Genomic DNA, 16,710 nt, shown 5'->3' with positions numbered 1-16,710 from the left:
GCAAAGCAGAGAAGGGTAATAGAGGAAAAATGAGCCTCAGGGGAAGACAATAAAAACAAAACAAAACGGAACAACATACAAAGCACCACACAACAGAAAGGAATATATGTTATGTAAACCTACCGATGTCAGCGCTTTGGTTTTGATATGACATTTATCTTTGCAAGTGAAGTTATCAGATTATCTTTTTAATGAATGAAGGTAAATGTTACAGGCTTAAACCCTTATGTAAATAGGCAGAGAGGTGCATTGGGTGATCTGGAGAGAGATTTACAGTGCATGGATAGAGGCAGAATGTGAAGAGGCAGAATCTTTTGGCCCTTGTCTGAAGTAGGTTCACCTTGACATTGAAACTGAGAACAGGGAGGTGTTTTGGGCTGTCCCCAGTATGGGGGTTAACAAGGCAGTGTGTTATGTACTCAAAAGAAATAGAAAATCTATGAATGTAAATATTACATCTGATGGGTAATTTTATAGGGAACTTTCCTTTTCCCTGATGGTTTTGGACATGGAAGTCTGTTAATACCTATATCATATGGGGCTGAGCCTTACTATTAGTTTATGTGCTGGTGGAGAAAACCTTTTAAAGTTTAGATGTAATAAGGTCTAGTGTTTTTAATTTTATACTAGGAACATAGTCAACCTCATCATAAGTATACAACAAATCTGACAATGTCAGATACGATATTGAAATAATTCTTTGATTTTTGCTCGGTACTTTTGGTAGAGGATTATTCTAGATTCTCATTTCTCTAGTGAGGATCCGATCTTTGTGACCTTCTAATTCCCTTTCAGATTTCCATCTTCCTTTCATGGTAAGTTTTTATCCATTTGTTCTTGTGCCATCATGGTCCTTTAGTAAAAATAGTCTTCTCCCTCTCTGGTGTTTACCCCTGGTATATTTATAGGTAACAATCCCTCTCATCACAACCTTCTTGCTTACTCTGCAAGGAGGATCAAATTCTTGTTCACATCAAATGCTTTTTTAGCGCTGCAGTTATTTCTCTTCAAAAGAAGGAGCAGACTGTTGAATTGTTGATTTGCTGAGAAGGGGAGGAGGAGACATCAACTCATGGAAATTACTGAGGACTTTCCTACTTTGTAAAAGAAGCCTATCAAAGCATTCTTAATATTCTTTTGGGGGCATGATACTATTGATAGGTTAGTATTTAAGCACTGTGTAAGATAACAAACCATAGTAGAGGTGGTGGGTGGGTTTTCTTCCTGTTTCATACAGATATTCAAAGCTTGGTGGTGAACAGATGCACTTGAGTTCGTTGCAACATTGTGCACAATGAATGGAGATGAACTTAAACTTTACTAAAACTGAGATTGCTGACTGCTGTCATGAAGTGATGTCCCTGCAGTGGCTTAATAGGTGGGACAAAGAGCCTTTCTGATGAGTTGGGGGATGGCATACAGTCATAGAATCATAGAGTCACAGAATGGCTTGGGTTGGAAAGGACCTGAAAGACCATCTACTTCCAACCCCCCTTGCCATGGGCAGTGACACCTCCCACTAGAGCAGGTTGCTCAAAGCCCCATCCAGCCTGGCCTTGAACACCTCCAGGGATGGGGCATCCACAGATTCTGTGGGTAACCTGTTCCAGTGCTTGTTTCCCCCTTGTCCTATCACTACAGCACCTGACACAGAGTCCCTCCCCCGCTTTCCTGTAGGCCGCCTTTAGATACTGGAAGGCTGCTGTAAGGTCTCCCCAGAGACTTCTCTTCTCCAGGCTGAACAACACCAACTCCCTCAGCCTGTTTTCATAGGAGAGGTGCTCCAGCCCTCTGACCATCCTCATGGCCCTTCTCCGGACTTTCTCTAATAGGTGCATGTCCTTCTTGTGGTGGGGGCCCCAGAGCTGAACGCAGCACTCCAGGTAGGGTCTTATGAGAGAAGTGCAAAGGGGGAGAATCACCTCCCTCGGTCTGCTGGCCACAATTTTTGTGATGCAGCCCAGGATACAGTTGAACTTCCTTGCCTATATAACCTCTATTACTGTTCAGTGGGTTCAGAAGTGTTACGATTCTCTTGATTAATTGGTCTAGAAATCAGCAGTGTCTGATAGCAGAAAATTTGACTTGTTAGGATGACAATTGTATGGTTTGGTGTGTAATATTTTGTCATGAAATAATACAGTAAGTTGATATTTGGAATGGTAGGGTGAGGGTTGCAGTTTGGTTTCACAGGAGATTTTTATATGTGCTAATTGTTTCATTCAGTTGCAGAATGTATCTGCCAATTTTGACATTTTCAGTAAAAGGGAAGGTAGCCCCCATTTCACTTTTTCCTTATACATATTCCTACAATCTTTCTATTAGCTTGCCTCACAAATTAATAGTTAAATAATCAGATTTAGGTGACATGGCTGTATCAGAAACTGATAAAACAAAACAAGTTCTCCTTATAAACTTTCACATTTGATTTTCATGAATGTAGAAATTCTAGTGTGTTTTTTTTTTTTGCTTTTGCTTAAACATAGTTCTCTTACCCATACCAGTTGTTCCAGTGGTCCTTATACTACCACAAAAGAGTCTTACTGCAGAAAGAGCAAATTACCATCATTATATTTTCATCTGCATAAGAAAGTGTGGAATAAGAGAGAGTGAGCATTTGGGGATTATATTCTGCATTGCAATATTCTAATTTTTTGTCTTTTTCAGCTTCAGGAATGGGTTGGTCTATCTGAAAAGTACTCTACCCAAATATTTGTAGTCTTCAAGCTCATCCTCCTAAAGACTCTGGCATTACAACTGCACCTTTTTTAAAATGGCTGAGAAGGCTCCACCAGGGATCAACAAAAAGTCTTCAAGGTCTACACTTTCTCTCCCGCCAGAACCAGTGGAGATCATTAGGAGCAAAGCCTGCTCGCGGAGAGTTAAAATAAATGTTGGTGGGCTCAACCATGAAGTGCTGTGGAGGACTTTGGACAGACTTCCAAGGACACGATTAGGAAAGCTCAGAGACTGTAATACTCATGAATCTCTGCTCGAAGTATGTGATGACTATAACTTAAATGAAAATGAATACTTTTTTGATCGACACCCAGGGGCTTTCACTTCCATTTTGAATTTCTACAGGACAGGGAAACTACATATGATGGAAGAAATGTGTGCTCTTTCTTTTGGACAGGAGCTTGATTATTGGGGGATTGATGAGATATATTTAGAATCTTGCTGCCAGGCAAGATACCACCAAAAGAAAGAGCAGATGAATGAAGAGCTGAGGAGAGAGGCAGAGACAATGCGAGAAAGAGAAGGGGAAGAGTTTGATAATACATGCTGCCCAGAGAAGAGGAAGAAACTCTGGGACTTGCTGGAGAAACCCAACTCATCTGTGGCAGCAAAGGTAAGATAAACACTGTGTTTAATTCACAAGCAGGAGAAAATGTCCTGACCCATGTACCTGACATGCATGAATCAATATTTTTCACTAAAATATTTAGAGAAAAGAAGAATCTAAACATCTACATATCATGAAACAAATATACATAATCTGTTCTAAAACCACTGAAATCAGAAGAAAGGAATCCCATTGATTTCAGTAGATTTTAGATAAGTGCTACGCTTTACATTTGTTGTATATAAACAGAAACATATATGTGATTGTTAATGGACTTCACCTTAAACTCTTTGATAAAAATGCATCTAGAGAACACTACTTACTTTTTTGTTAGAAATGCATTTGGTTATGAGAAACATGTTCTATTAAGCCCTCATTTATTTGTTACAGTGTTGATACCTGTTCTATTACAGGCATTGCACAGATGTGATATCACGGACTCATAAAGAGTGATAAGTGATAGTCAAAGAATAGTGTCAACAGCCGCTGTCTGTCATGGTTTTATATTGGGCAAGGGTTGCAGTATGTTCTCTCTTATACTGTGCTTTGTGGTCAAGAATTAGTGTTCTGTATGAAAGTATTAAAGCATTGAAGCATGTATATACACATATATATGTATGTATGCACATCTATGTGTATATACAAATATATGTATATGCATATCATATGCATATTATATATAATATAGATATTCAGACAGAGGTAAGGAAGCATTCACATGAAAGAAATCCTGTTCTGCTGTCTTTAAACAGGTGAACTGATGAAAGTCTCAGTGATATCGTGGAAAATTTCCCTTTACATGAGTGCACACACTTAGGGTGAGATTTTGGTGCTACAGTTTAAGAGAAAAATTGTCTTGCTTCTTGAGGAACTTCATTGTTATTTTTGTGACATTAGGTACTATTTAATATGAGGAAAACTGTCTCCAGTTTGGATCAGTCAGAGTGAAAATGTTCAGTATGTATATGTCCATGTTAAGCTTAACTGTGGTTTTATTTTCTTCTGTCATTAATTTGTTATTCGATGCAACCCCATTGTACTAAGGTAAATATTAAAATATGATGGTGGAATGGACAAAAACCCACATCCTGTCAAGGACTTTCTCTTGTAATAGCAATTTCTTGCTACTTAAAAAAAAAAAAAAGAAAAAAGGAAAAAAAAAGTGTTAGAATATTTTACGAAATGATAAGAATACATTTTCTGCTTTGGAGATTCATATTCTGGGCCATATGTTCCTCTCCAGGAGAAGGAGAAGAGGGGAAGCAGATGGGCATTAGGTGTGCCAGAAAAGGTTCAGGGAGGCCATGTTGCACTCTGTGATCCCCTGGTACAAGTTAGCCTCCATCAGCCCCCCCTCCCCAGCATTTTTGTGACACAGCTGCTACACGGCTTGCAGGAGTCAGGGACCAGCTTCTCAGTCCCTCACTGTTTAAAACACTCCCAATGTGACCTGTAACAGACCTTATCTCCTCCCGGATGTCTGCAAGCATGAAAAATGAGGCAGCAGCAGCTGGATCTGGCTTCCTGGCACACGATGGTGAGCAGGAGACAGGCTCCTGGTGGAGCTACAAGGGCAGGACACATCGTGCCCGAACTGGGACGTGGCCTGCCGTGGGCACTGCCTCAGCTACGTCTCACACCATGCCTAACAGGCAGGCTCAGGGGAAGGGGAAATGGATTGTGTGCTTGTAGAACCTTTTCTTGTTTTCGTTTTAACGTGGAGAAGAAGGCTATTGCTTACAGGGCTTGAGATGCTTGTTTAGTTAGTGTTTTCCTAAGAATACTTTAAGTTAGGAGTCAGCACAGCAAGACGGAACAGATGAATGGGGCAAAACTAAAATCCTGATTCTACGGTTCTTTGCCTATGGCTGATTAGCATTTAATCACTCTTTGGCTTGGTAGATAAATGAGGAAACATAGGACAGTTAAACTGCTAGATTTCTCTGCAGGTTTTGCAAATGAAGGTTGTTGTTTCTTTCATTTCCCAAGATGTTTAAACGTGTATTGTTTACTTTTTCATTTCCCTTTCCCCTCATCTCCTGGTTTGATTGAATGTTAACATTCTACATTTCCTTGCTACCGGGAGTTTCACATTGTACTTGTGTACATGTAGCAATGGATAGCTGGTTTGCATTATTTCAATCGCCTTCTGTCTTAGTTAATGCCATTTCATGTGATTCCTGTGATTCTAGCAGCTGGAAGTCACCATATTATATGCATTCAGTTTCTCTTTTTAGCGATACTCAGTCTGTAAATATATATATGAGCCAAAATTATAGTCAGTTACACCCATGGCATCCTAAGGAAGGCTGTAGAAACTTGGCTGAATGACACGGTTGCATAGCATAAAGGAGAGGAAAAACTGTCGCAGCACATTCAGACTTCTGGAACATAAGCAAACAAGCAGAGCTGCATGTAAAACAAGATATGCTGGAGTCAGTCAGATGTACTCTCAGTCTGGAGCCATCACAGGCTGTGTGAGGCTCCGTGGCAAGATTCTTATCTGAAGTGTTTGGATAACATCGTTTTCAGATTTCTCATCTTTTGTTTCATTATGTGGTAAATTGCTAATTCGTCCCAAAACAGGAGGCAGAACCATCTTCTTTCCTCTGCGGGAGTAAAGACAACCAGCCACTGTCCTGGGAATTGCGTGTCAGGCTGTGAGCCCAGGACCACAGCCCCAGGCAGGAGGAAGCTGGGCATGTCGCTGAGGTGCCAGCCTTGTTCCCAGGGATGAGGGGCTTATCTCCACCACTCCTGGCAGCTGAGCTGAACAGCTGTGAGATCTGGTTGGCATGGAGCAGCTCATCTGGAGATGATTCCTTGGAAGGGAAGTGGAGGAAAGTTGGGAACCAAACTAGAAAATATTACCATGAAGCCTTGAATTCAAATACTCCATCCTTTTCTAACTTCTGAAGAAACAAATGAAAACATGTTAACGTACATAGCTATCCTACAGATACTGTTCAAGTAGTCATTCAAGTACTGTGTAGCACCTAAGCAGTTGAAAGGAACAGATTGCTTTTTAATCTCTTTCACGTAAAAGATTAGGAAAGTGAGGTAAACACTCAGGTGTGGTTTTGATATGTGGGTGTGCCTTGCGGCTTCTTGATTCTGCTAAGATCCCTTCTAGGTCTGATCCAAAGCTTATTGAATTAAGGGGGAGTCCCACTTTGGATTACGTATCCCAGCACAAATCCTGCTTCTCTGGAGGTCAGTGAAGGCTTGCACTGACTTCACTTAGAGCAAGGTGAGACACAGCAAGGTCAGAGCGCATGAACAGCTGGTATTTTACAGTATCTGTGACAATAAATAGGAAAGGATGATAGGTATGCACGGCAAGGAATGGAAGATATGGTTAGATAGTAAGAAAGTAGTATTATAGATCAAATTCTGTTGTGCGACACAGATGCTCTTTACTATGTGGGTTTTTTTTTTGGCAAACGTAGCCATGCACCTCATCTTAGTCACCATTTTCTCCTAGGTATGTTAATTCTTGCTTAGCTCTCACTCCTGCAAAGCTCTCCATGATTTCAGTTGAGGTTTTGACTAAGGAATGCAGGATTTGGTTCCATTTGCCTGCATTCTCATTCATAAACTTTTCAAGTAGGGTTAAGACAAAAAATTTCCAGAGGTTTGGCTATTTCAGACATGCAGAGTAATATGAAATGAGAAGCAGTGCTGGGAATTAGGAAGAGCAGGAATTTTGGGTAATCTATATCCCAGGGAATTTCTAACCCTGGCCCTCAAACCAAAGAGTTTTGTGACATTCTGTCATTCTTTAATTCCAGAGTAGCACCTGAGTTTTTAGACCAGCCATTTGATTATGTTTTATGTGTAACCAGTATTTTGTGAAAACTGCTTGAAGAAGTTATTTTACCAATTTATAGTGAAGAAAAACTAAAACAAAAGTGTATTTTGAGTCATTATGGCACATAAATTTGAAGTGGAATCAACCTTCTGCAGAGTAGGGTCACAGTACATCCATTTTTCTCCAGAAATGTCCTGTTCACCTAAGAGATTTTGTTTGGGAAATAAAATATACCATAATTTGGCCTTTTAGTTACAGTTTCTAGACCTAAAACAGCTTCCTTAGAGAAGCAGTATCTCTGAACAAGCTATCAGAAGTCTGAAAGTCCTCAAGAGACACCAGAATGAGTATTGATTTCCGTGGACGTGAATAGACTTCAGGTGGATTGCATAGGGATATTAAGGATGAACCTAGCTGAGTTGAGGCCTTTTTAATGACATATATGTCGTACTGTTCTGTGTAGCACACTTAAAATCAGAGGAGCGTTACTTTGGAACAACTGTGAATCAAGTAAATCCCTATATTTAATGGTTTTTTTCAGAGTATTAGTGCATGAGCTCTTTGTGCCATTCTTGTTTACAGAATTCAAGAGCCTGATTCTTTTCTCACACTTGTTTTACATCAATGAGACTCACTTGAACTAAATCCTAAACAAATATGGAATGTTTTGAGTGCAGATGAGCTACTATAAATATAGTTAATGAGGTCAGAAATTAGTGGAATATCTAGGAGAGATACAGAGGCTATTTCTGCTTAGAGATATCTGAAACTGCCTCAATCATCTTTCACTATCAGTGGTATATACAATATTATGTTAAGTACCTTACAGTAATGTTGTCAATAAATGTCAATATAATTGTCCTTTTTCCATATTTCAGTATCTTGTATCACAGGTTGGCCCTTTGAATGTAACTAGAGAGTAATTGCTTGGGATTGACTCTACACGTCTTTCTTGTACAAGTAATTCTTTGTCACATGAATATTTTCTTAAAGCTCAGTGTGAATATTAACTGATCAAATATAAAAGGTAATATAAATAAGTTAAGTCATTAAAAAAATTACTAGTCACTCACACTCTATCCGTGATTTTCGCATAACCCCTGTTGATGTACATACACAGAAGGGTAAAATATTGGCTTTTGTGTCTCTGCAGCATGTGGTTTACCTTCTTTAAAGTTATGTGAAACCTGATGGGTTTGAAAGTTAATTCTGTTTGTCTCACTGCATGGCTCATTTGTCCTTACCTTATTTTGTTGTTTGTTTTTTTATTTTAATTTTATTTTTATTATTTTTTACTTTACATTACTGGCTGTAACAAGTATTCTTCCTTTGTGAAAAGCTTAATAATTTATCAGCTAACTAGCAGATTGTGGATTGCAGAAAGTATAATTATCCGAAGCCTGACTGGAAATCATGAGGAGTTTGTGTCTTGCATTCAGTAACTAACCCCCTATGAAAAGAAAAAATAATAATAATTTGAATTATTATTAAAAATAAAAGGAAGCATGATGGGGGGATTCAGGCCACTGACACTTATTTAGCTACTGTGTGCATTATGGCTCAGCTTGTCACACTGACATGGTGAGAAAGGGCACTCCTATTACATGTTTGGGACTTGATTCTTATTTTCCATGAATGTGTTTTACCTATAATGCACACTGACTCTTATTCCTGTTCAGACTTTCTAGAGCAGCTTAAGAGTGATCATGGGATAAATGCGAATTAGCAGAGTTATTATGTGCAACTTCAGAAGAGAGCTGAGTGTCATATAAAACATTTCTGCATTCCATTGCAACTTCTCATAAATTAAATCCTAGATTGTAATGCAGAGTTCATTCAGGAGCAAACCATAACTGACGGTATGCTGGTGGTCCTTTTGGGTTGACAAACACATCATAAATGCCTAGAGAACCTCAGGAAAAATTTCATTTGGTTGGATGCATTGCAAAGACTTACCACAGATAAGAAAGGAGTCTGTCAACAGCTGAATGTTTGCACTAAGTATATAAGATAAAGTGTTCAAGTGAAAGAAATAGATTTTCTTCTGTTTGCATCCTTTGTTACGTTATATGAACAGAACACTTTTCCTGCATATGTCCTTTTTTTTTTTTTTTTTTTTGCTTTAGGTTTAAATGTTTTGTGTCATCCTGATTTTGTTACATTTCTCCCAACAAAAGCTTATATTTTGTGTGCTTTCTAATCTAATTGTAGACCGAGTTTGAAGATGACAGAGAATTAAGTTTGTCTCTTTTTTAAAGCATGAGGAATGACTTTTGTATTACTTTAATTCCCACAAGTATTTGTATTCTACTTAGTATACTTCAGGGCATGATGGCTTTTGTTTAAGATGAGTGGTATTTTCTAGCTGATATGTAGATTGAACTTCTATTTGACCTCTGGTTTCAATTTATTTTACGGAGAGCCTGTTATGAGCCTTTATCTGAATGTACTACCAGGAATGTTATAGTTTGCTTTGTCACTCCCAATACTTTAAAGACAAACAGTTGCTGAAACTAAGGTGTGGTAAAGCACAGAGGCTGGTCACTGGTAATAAACACATATCTCCGTCTCACCATCATTTCTGGCCAGGATACTTCTTACCTCTCTTTGCTTTTAAGGTGAAGTAATTTTTTTATGCCAAACGATAAAGTCAGTCAATGTGACTGTGAGGCAAAGATTATATTTGATCCTAGTCATTCATATTTAATAACTAAAGTGTTTTAATATCTTGAAAGATAAGTGAATATATTGTTTTTTCAATAGATATCATATCAAGGAACACAGTAGACTGGCAGTAGTTAATTGATTTTGTTTTAAGACCTTGTGTATGCTCACTGCTGAATTGGTCATTAAAAGATTATTTACTTTCTTTACTTCTTTTGTGCAGTATCATGTAACCCGTGATTCAGCATTTTTGGTCAACCTAAGTGTCATGGAAATTGAGCTACCATCTGATCCATCTTGCTGCAGAGGTGTTTAATGCCTCAGTTATATCAGGGTTCCCTCTGGCTGCATGATCTTATCTCTGCTTTGCTGAAAGGTCTTGCTGCAAAGTAGAACTTATTAAAAACTGCTATTAGAGGAAAATGAGTAAAATGTCTTTTGAACTGACCTGTTTATTATTGACACTTAATTCTCAGTAAATCAGCTGCTTAAATTATGGAAGCAGTGCCTGGGGCAAAGATGCAGTGAGTCATATTCAGACAGTCTACCACTGACTTCAAACACTGGCACCAGGGAGTATCCTTGTTCATTGCATGAGCAGAAGAGCACCTTTCCTACCTGGATCTATGAGAAAGGGCTTCAGTGACTCTGGTTTGATGGTTACATCAAGGAAAATTAAAGAAGGTTCATGATAAGTCTTGTTAAAGGGAGAAAAAGTCAAGAATAGTTATATTAAAACTTTGGAAAATCTATTCTCTATATTAAGATCTAATTAGTAATGTTTTGCAAAATGATGTTTTAAAGTAATGACTAGAACGTGTCTGGATTTGTGTCACCATTCACAGAATTGCACACTGGCTCTTGCACAGAAACATGTGCCAGGATTTCAAATATACAAGGTCGCAGTGAATTACTGGGAGGTAAAGTCTCCATGAGAACAGCCTATTCTATAAAGTATGCCCTTTCCTGTAATGGGTAGAAAGCATTATTCCAATTTACCCCAGCCCTATGTGTGCTTCTCAAGTTAATAAAGCAGTTTAATTCTACAATAATTGTTTATTTTAACCACTCCTCATATACTGTTTCTGTTAGTTGTTACCCTACATTGAGTCTAGTCCAGCATCACTATCTTTTAGATGTATTGCAATATTTCTGGTTAGGAAGGTCATATTTTGTGCATTATGCCATGCCCCTCTGTAAAGTCAGAAGCGTCTCATGAGCTGGCTTTTCAGCTGTGACATGCCACTTAAGCTGTGTCATGCCTGAGTGGACAGACCAGAGTGTTGTGTCTTTCACTTCACTGAGAGGCAGATCATATGTCCTAAAAATGTTGTATTTCCGTTCCGTGTTTTCATAAGCCTCTGGCAGTGCATTGTCTTCTGTCACGTAAGATATTTGGAAACAAACAGACAACAGGGAGATACGTATGCATAAATTAAATGACACAAAGGTGATGTTATTTGGAGGATTATCCAGACCAAATCTGTTGGAAGCAAAGGGCTAAACCTACTGACTGGATGAACACGCTCTGTCTTCCTTTTGTAAAGCTGAGAGCATAACCAATATATAAGCTATCCTGCAAACTGCCCTGTCTGTGTGAATCTCTGATTTGTTCCATGAGGTAGAAGAGCAAAAAACAGCTCCCAGGTGACCAGAAAGCCGGAGATTACTGCATGTTACTTATTTCTGAAAAGAAAAAAACACACATGGTGTTTATCATGACATATGGCAGAATCAGAAGTCTTCTGTTTGATGAAGATACGTGAGTCTTTGACGCATAGCGCTGAACCCCAAGTCCTTTGAGGGAATATTGAAAACAAGCATGTATCACTGGCACAGCTGTTTCAAAGTGACTTTGAGATCAAAAAAGTATCCCAGTAGAGTCTTTTTAGGAAGACATCACAATCTGCTCTTTATATGCATGGGTAACTCTCTCTTTGGGGAGGCATACAATAAGGGCAGGTTTTCAGGTGGAATAAGAAAGTGTATTTCTATTTAAGTTTATTTGATTTGCACTGATTGGAACCCAGACAACAGCCCTACATTTGAAGTTGTTCCGTTAAGTGTACAGTGCCTTCTCCACGTGAATGTTATGACAGTATGAGTGCGTGAATGCATGTACTCCATTCACTGAGACAGGTCTTCTACTGTTTTTGAGCAGCAGTGGAAGAGAAAGTTGTCTTTGAAAAACACATTTAGACACTGAAATGTTAGTCTACATATTAACATACTAGCCCTTATTTCCAAAAAGTGTGTTGGGTGTTGCTGGAGCCTTTAGTCATGCAATTCTTATGTGTAACTGTACAACAACGACATCTATTTTTTGTTACCTCACAATATTGCACAGTGAGAAAATGTGTGAGATGGTGGAGGCAAACAGGGCACTGGTTTTCTACCTACAAACTGTCTGAATCATACTTGCTGAATTTTCAAGTCATCTTGTAGCTACTTGCTATAAAAAGTTATACAAGATTTCTTTTAAAACATAGAGAAAGGCAGGAGCCAGAACATGAGATGCAAACCTGAAGCCTGAGGAAATTTGAAAAGGTGAACTCTTGAAGTTGGACAAGTCTTGCCTGATCTTTGGGGCTCAGATTCATTCCTCACTGAGAATATTTTATGTCTGGTGCTTGTGGGAAATGGTATTGTATTTCACTAAGCTCCTGCCTAAAAACTGGCACTTCACTGGACTAATAAAAAAACCCTTCTAGGATTATCTCAGCTTTTCTGTTCTAGCCTCTAAAAGGCAAGTTAAATAAAAGCCCAACAGGACTGAAGTTCGTCACAAAACAGCTTCTGAAGGAAGATTTTTATTTTTTTTTTTCTTCAAGGAGTAATGAGCTTCACTGCAGAACACTGGAGCACACATGTTACCCAGGAGTCACTGTTTTCACTCATCTTTCTCTGGGTCCCTCCTGATGCAACCTTAAGGGCTAGATACTGCTTTAAATAGCTCAGGTATGGCACACACCAGAGCTGTCCCAAGGGCAGCCAAATTGCAGTGACAGTTTCGGGTGTCACCGGCCACTTTCAGAATGCCCCATAGGAAGTGTTAGCTGCTGGCATACTTTGTGACAGTCAGCCCAGCTTGCCTTGAATTATGGTACTGCTAAAAGTATTTCAGTGAACTCCTGAGATGGTCCTACTTTATGTAATTCTTCAGTCAGTCACATTTCTGTGACAGACAACAATGGCATCAAGTTTTGTTCTCCAGCTCACATTCACGTAGCTTATTTCCCGAGCACTGTAATCTACTTTTGAATTGCTTACTGAAGGGTCCTCCAGTGAGATGTCTGTTCTGCTTTACTGAAGCATGTATTTGGCTTTTGGGGAAGTTTTTCTAGAGAGCAGTGGATATTGCTAAATAAAAGTGCTTAAGGTAGTTCTTTTGCAGACTGCAAGAGATCATCTAAAAAGTGTTACAGATTTGTTCTGAGAACTTTGAACTCATTTCCATTTCTATTATTTTCACGAAGCCTTTATATTGTCATGTGCTATCTTTTAAAATTTTTTGTGTAAATTCTCCTGTGAACTTAATGCCATTTGAAAACACTGTTTCAGAAGTACCTTGGTCTATGTATGTATGCCAATACATTTTGTCACATTATAGCTCATGAAAACTTGGCCAATGCTTCTGAACTCTGTCAGAACACTGGCATTGACTTCAAAGACCTTTAAATCATTCCTACCTGCATTTAGCTGGCAAAATGAAGAGTACCAAGGTATATGGCCAGTCCTGTATGACTGGCCTACAGCCTTTCTTAGAATTCAGGCAGGAGGAACAAATGATTTAGACATAATTTAATACTGAGGCTATTTAGTAGTTTGGGATGTGGGTATGCAGAAATATATTCTGTACTTAGGAGCCTTTGGGCCACCATGGTCTCTCTACTGGCAACATATAAGGTAACTTCAAGAATGGCAAGTACTTGCAATACTATGGCTAGAATTATAACTATCCACTTCTGGATCTCCAACTAAAAGTTTTTTTTTTCTTTTTTTTTTTTTCTTTTTTTTTTATGTTATAATTCAAGATTTTCTGTGTCGTTTTACAGCCTGTTATATAACTGCAGTTCTTTGCAATGCAGTTTGCTATGTCTGACTGAGCTGAGGTCAGGAGAGTGACACCAAGTCCAAGAGAGAGATGGTTCTTCTGAAGATAAACTGTAAGGTTGAAGGTCTTGTGGATGAACTCAACAAGTACCTTGGGTGTTGGGAAGAATTCAAATGCTTCTCCAGATAGGATTAGAAATCTAGATTGGCGATATTTTATTTTAATAAATGATACATGAAGGCTTAAAGACAGAAGAAAGGATGATGTATGTTTTTATGCTAGAGCAAAGTTTGGTATGAAACGTATTATAATGTGAGAAAAATCCCAGTTGTTTTTGACAAGAAATAGAATGAGAAATCCCTACTTTTCTACTGTTTATTCTTTCAAAGGTCAATAAATGGTATGGGAAATAAATCTGAACAGAGTTGACCAATCATTTTAGAAGGTATGCAAGCTAAATCTGTGAGCTGAATGCTAAGTAATAGATTTTCTTTGGGTCTTTGAGATGTTTTCTTTCTTTCTTTTTTTTTTTAAGTTGACTTAAAAGAAAAAAAGTGGATTTCTCAAAATAGTAAAACAAAGGAAAAAGATCTAAATTGATTTATAAGGCCACCATAGTGATCTGGTAGAAAATTGCAGAGATCAGTGTAATTGCTTTCAATTTCTCTGTATGTGTTAGTTAATAGGTGTAGTGGTTAGGGGATGGATTAGATGCAGTTATTGGTAAAAAGTCCTCTCTCCTCTTTAACTGAATGTTTGGACATCTTAGTGAGTATTCAGAATTGAAATACTTCCACCAGAAATATTTCCATTCCACCCAATCTGGTAGTGGATGTGTGTCCTACTCCCAAATAGCCTTTTGCACCAAGTTGACTGGTTCTATTCACGATTGTGTTTTTCATAAGAGGGAGTGGGTGCACCATGAAAAGTGAACAGAGGAATCTCACCCAGACAGAAAAACGAAGACGTGAAGTTTTGATAAAGCAGTAAATGGGGACTTGTGGGGGGTGTAGAGGGATTAAGATACTTTGCATGGAACATGACTTCTTTAGCTAAAAAAAATAGAATAGCAAATTTCAACCAGACCAAAGTCTGCTCCGGTGTGGTCTTGGTCAAGTCACTTACATTTGTTATGGTTCAGATGGCCATTTTTAAGTGGGAAAATTCAGCTTCATACCACAGACATACAGATAGGATTAATTTCATAATTGCTAGTTGCATGTCATTTCTGATGGTAAATATTATATTTTATCAGTGTTTTAGCCAGCGTTTAACCCTCAGGTCAATACTTACACATGCTTCAGTGAGCCTGATGCCAGTTTATTGTAATCAGAATTTTACGCAGTTATATTCTGCTGCCCAGCGATGAAGTTGGTGTGCATGGATTTCATTCTAAGCTACATATAGGAAATTAACCCGACATTCTGTAGTTGCTACAATGATAGTTGGGGGGTGAATAATTCCTCTTAATTTTTCAGAACCTTTTTCAGTCTTTTGATTCAGGAAGAAACAATGTAGTTTTTTACATACTTGCATGTGTACTTTTGGATGAAATAAGTATGTTAAAAGTTTAAGTAGTGTAGCTAATTGGAGATGAGAAGTCTTGGACGGAGAAGGATTTTCTGTGTGATGACTGTGCTATACAGAAAATAGATGAGGCATAGATGTACTCTTTAGGAAGCCCTCTCAGTATTTGTTAACACCAGCAGGGACAGAATAGTGTGACAACTTTTACTACAATATTATGTCACTGATGTTAGTAACATCTGTGTGGAGGATAAGCTCTCTGAAATGTTTCTCTGTTATTTCTGAAAGCAAATGAGCCTCCTTTGAAGAGAGTTGGCATGTCTGACTCACAGGTCTCCTTTCCTCTTGGACTGATTTCTGTCAGTATTTGAAAATAAAAATTTTAGTTTATGGGGTATGAAATTGAAAACATAAGCCTAATGCTGGAAGTATCCATTATTGCACTGAATCCCTACTAACGCGTCTGATACTTTCCAAAAATATCTCATTCACATTAATTTAACTTCAGCGTTTATAACTCCAGCATCATCTCTTTCCTTCCTGCTTTGTTTTAGAAACAAAAAACTAGCCTTACCTAAGGCTGGCTTCCAGAAAAGGAGGCTGTGTGTGACAGAGGAGCGCTTGGCAGAGCACAGTTGCTCACGGAGTCGTTTTGCTGCCTGTCTTTCATGGAGGTGTTGTCCCTCTGGGCTGCTCCAGAGAGGGACCATGCAGCTGCCCTGGGCACTGTGCGGGCACAGATGCTTTCTGCCTGTGAAGTCAAGCTGAAAGCACATGTGCAAGCTGCAGGAGAGCCCACCTTCCTCAGCGCAAGCAGGAGGCAGAACTGTAATTCTCTTTCATTCCTTCTCCCTTCTCTTTTTAAAGGGGAAGATGGGAAGAAAACCTACAAAATCTCTGAATCTTTGCTCATATTCCAGTTATGCAAAGAGGGACATTGTCTGTCGAGAGATGGGCTGAGCTGAAGAGCATTCTTTTTGGGAGGAGAAACCCTTCAAAGGCTTACAGTAATGGGGGAATCCCTGTGCAGGTCAGTGCATACACGCCATCACACAGGAATCAGTGCTTGGTCTAGCTGAGGCACTGCCGATGAAAGCAGCGGTTGTCTCCTCCACTGCCCTGTCACAGGCAAATAACACTTATGGTCACAGAAATGACACTGAACCTGCATGGAGGTGCCTGAATAAAACTCAAAGGAAGAATGATGATTTTTATCTGAATTTCCCCTTTTTATTCCCCATGCCTGAATAAGTACAATTTTTTCCCTATTATACATGTCAATTAGAAAGGAGTCAAGCAAAACCCTAC

At 38.8% G+C, this 16,710-nt stretch overlaps 1 protein-coding gene across 4 annotated transcripts in view; it reads left to right on the top strand.

Moving 5' to 3' along the window:
• The window catches only part of KCNB2 (potassium voltage-gated channel subfamily B member 2), a 198,323-nt gene that overhangs the window by 13,089 nt on the left and 168,524 nt on the right, over window positions 1-16,710 (top strand). For all 4 annotated transcript variants that reach the window (XM_083822999.1, XM_083823001.1, XM_083823000.1 and 1 more), the window contains one exon: window positions 2,668-3,352. In XM_083822999.1, the coding sequence (XP_083679125.1) occupies window positions 2,774-3,352 (579 nt within the window). In that variant the 5' untranslated portion in view covers window positions 2,668-2,773. The remainder of the gene's footprint in view (window positions 1-2,667; window positions 3,353-16,710) is intronic.

Source organism: Anser anser (genome assembly GCF_964211835.1).
Source record: "Anser anser genome assembly, chromosome: 2".
In the NCBI taxonomy this organism is placed as follows: domain Eukaryota; kingdom Metazoa; phylum Chordata; class Aves; order Anseriformes; family Anatidae; genus Anser; species Anser anser.
This window is presented reverse-complemented; position numbering and strand designations above follow the sequence as displayed.